Source organism: Danio rerio, chromosome 11 (genome assembly GCF_052040795.2).
Source record: "Danio rerio strain M-AB ecotype USA chromosome 11, GRCz13ab, whole genome shotgun sequence".
Lineage (NCBI taxonomy): Eukaryota > Metazoa > Chordata > Actinopteri > Cypriniformes > Danionidae > Danio > Danio rerio.
Window position 1 is genome coordinate 48,465,001 of NC_141031.1, and position 2,500 is coordinate 48,467,500.

Below are 2,500 nucleotides of genomic sequence, written 5' to 3' on the forward strand. Positions count from 1 at the left end.
ACTAGCCTCATCTGTGATGGGAAACTGATGTTAATGACGCGTCTCGCTGAGGGTATTATTATACACAGCGGATGCCCTTACAGCTGCAACCCAGTACTGGGAAACACTCATACACACTCATTCACACACTCATACACTAGTGCCAGTGTAGTTGATCTGTTCCCCTATAGCGCATGTGTTTGGACTGTGGGGGAAACCGGAGCACCCGGAGGAAACCCACACCAACACGGGGAGAACATGCAAACTCCACACAGAAACACCAACTGACCCAGCCGAGACTCAAACCAGAGACCTGAGTGCTGCGAGGCGACAGTGCGATACCACTGAGACACTGCAGGACAAATTTTACAACCCTAAACGCACACACACACACACACACACACACACACACACACACACACTGACACAGACATTATCAATGCACATGTGCTGCTGTTCTAACTGTGTGTGTGTGTGTGTGTGTGTGCGCACAGGTTTAGAGCAGTTACGGTGTGTAAGCGTGTGGTCTCTCCGTGTGTGCAACAGCTGGAGAAAATCCTGCAGGAGTATCAGAGCGGAGAAACACACACCCCGATGGAGACGCGCTTCAGACCCGCTGGACAACACACACCGGTCATGTGACCTGCCGGACAACACACACCGGTCATGTGACCCGCTAGACCACAGCCTCACGACCCACAATCCCCTGCAGAGTCCTGATTACGCACACACTTGTGTGTTTCTCTGCAGCTGTAAATATATATGTGTGTGTGTGTGTGTGTGTGTGTGTGTGTGTTGCCCTTTTAATTGTCTGAGAGTGTAATAAACACCTGTGTTGTGTGTTAAAGTGGCGTCTGCTTTTACTCTTTGTGTGGAAGATCACAGTGGTGTGTGTGCTGGATCACCTCCATCATCTACACACACACACACACACACACACACACACACACACACACACACACGTCTAATGCTGTGTCAGGCCCGTAGCCAGTCTGGTGTAAGGGGTGGTTCTTTTTTCTCAAAGTGTGGACCTTTTTGCAGTTATACTCCTCTGTTTCTATTGAACTGAGATTTAAATGCTGCATTTTAGTGACATTTTAAGCAGAACTTTTTTTTCCCGCTGGATTAGTTAGTCAGATGTCATCATAACCACACTTTTTGATGTACTAAAAATATTTCTTAAAAATTGGCAATAAAGAAAAATTAAAACAAGACAAATTGTAAAAATACAAATTTCTGACATGATATATCATTAGGTTAAAAAACTGTAACCTTCTGTCATTTATTAGACAAAAAACAAAGTGTCCAGCACATTCACCTGTCCTCAGTGACTCACCATTTCAATAAAATTAATAATTAAAACATAATAATAATAATAATAATACAGTAATAGTTCATTTTTCTAGCTTTTTTGGTAAGAAAAAAACGTACATTTGAACTCAACATCTGCCCATCAACAATAGCCAAAATATATTCTAATTAGTTTTATTATGGTCCGCTTCTGGTGCTTCACCTTTTTATTGGTCTTTTATTTCAGGAATAAGGTCCATGATTTAGAGTAAAAGTTACCTGTAAAATGTTTTCTTTGTTTAAAAACTCAGTTTGGTCTTAAAGCCTTTTTTGCTGGATTATTTTCATTATTTATGATTTCATTAATTAGCAGTTAAAATAGGACAAATGAGCTAATGTATGGGACAAATACTGGACCTTTGCAAGTGAGGGGTGGGTCTTCCGAACAACCCGAACCCCCCTGGCTACAATGTCTATATTTGTACAGGTCCACACTCCTGCTCAGTGATGGGCGCAGAGCCTCCAGCAGAGTCAGGGATCAGACCGAGCAGTGCTCCGCATGTGTTTAGAGCCGCTTCTGTCTCTGTAAAGCCGCTCTTCATCCTCGGTGTCCCCCTCAGCTGCTGCTGCTGAACATGATGAGGATGAGGATGGTGATGTGCTGTTCTGGGATCTGCCACAGGGGGGCAGCACAGCACAGCAGCATGCCTATAAGCCGACACACACTAGTGAAGCTCTTTCTGGAGGAGTTTGAGCTGCTGATCCAGAGTCAGTGCTGTCACATTCTGTCTCTGAAGTCTTGCAGATACACACTGATCTGAGAACAGCAGCAGCTCTGAGTGTCAATCACTGAGCTCAGATCAGCAGCGGCCACACCCTTACCTGTGTGTGTGTGTGTGTGAGTGTGTGTGTGTGTGTGTGTGAGCAGTGCCGGTGTGTGGGGTTGAGGGGCTCTAGGCGAGGCATTGCTGTAAAAACAGTGAGAAGCACAAAATAACAGAGTTTGGATATTGAAGCGTGAACATTTTATTACCTGTAACATGTTAAAACACGTGAACATATTTACTCAAGTTTAGACAAGTATTGTAGAGTACTGTAGAGCACTAGATAGTGTGCAGTATAATAGTTGGAGCTGGCTTCTCTTCCTCTGCTTTGCTTTCTGCAGCTCTGGAAAGATGCAGTTTCATTCCAAGATTAAACTTTGATTAAGAATAATTACAATAGTAACGAC

At 43.8% G+C, this 2,500-nt stretch overlaps 1 protein-coding gene across 2 annotated transcripts in view; it reads left to right on the forward strand.

Moving 5' to 3' along the window:
• Positions 1-826, forward strand: part of LOC147834942 (uncharacterized) — a 5,596-nt gene extending 4,770 nt beyond the window's left edge. For both annotated transcript variants that reach the window (XR_015502907.1, XM_087274316.1), the window contains exon 6: positions 474-826. Coding sequence is in view for 1 of the 2 variants with exons in the window: in XM_087274316.1 (XP_087130442.1) it covers positions 474-621 (148 nt within the window). In the remaining variant the exon portion in view is untranslated. The remainder of the gene's footprint in view (positions 1-473) is intronic.
• Positions 827-2,500: the final 1,674 nt, after the last annotated feature.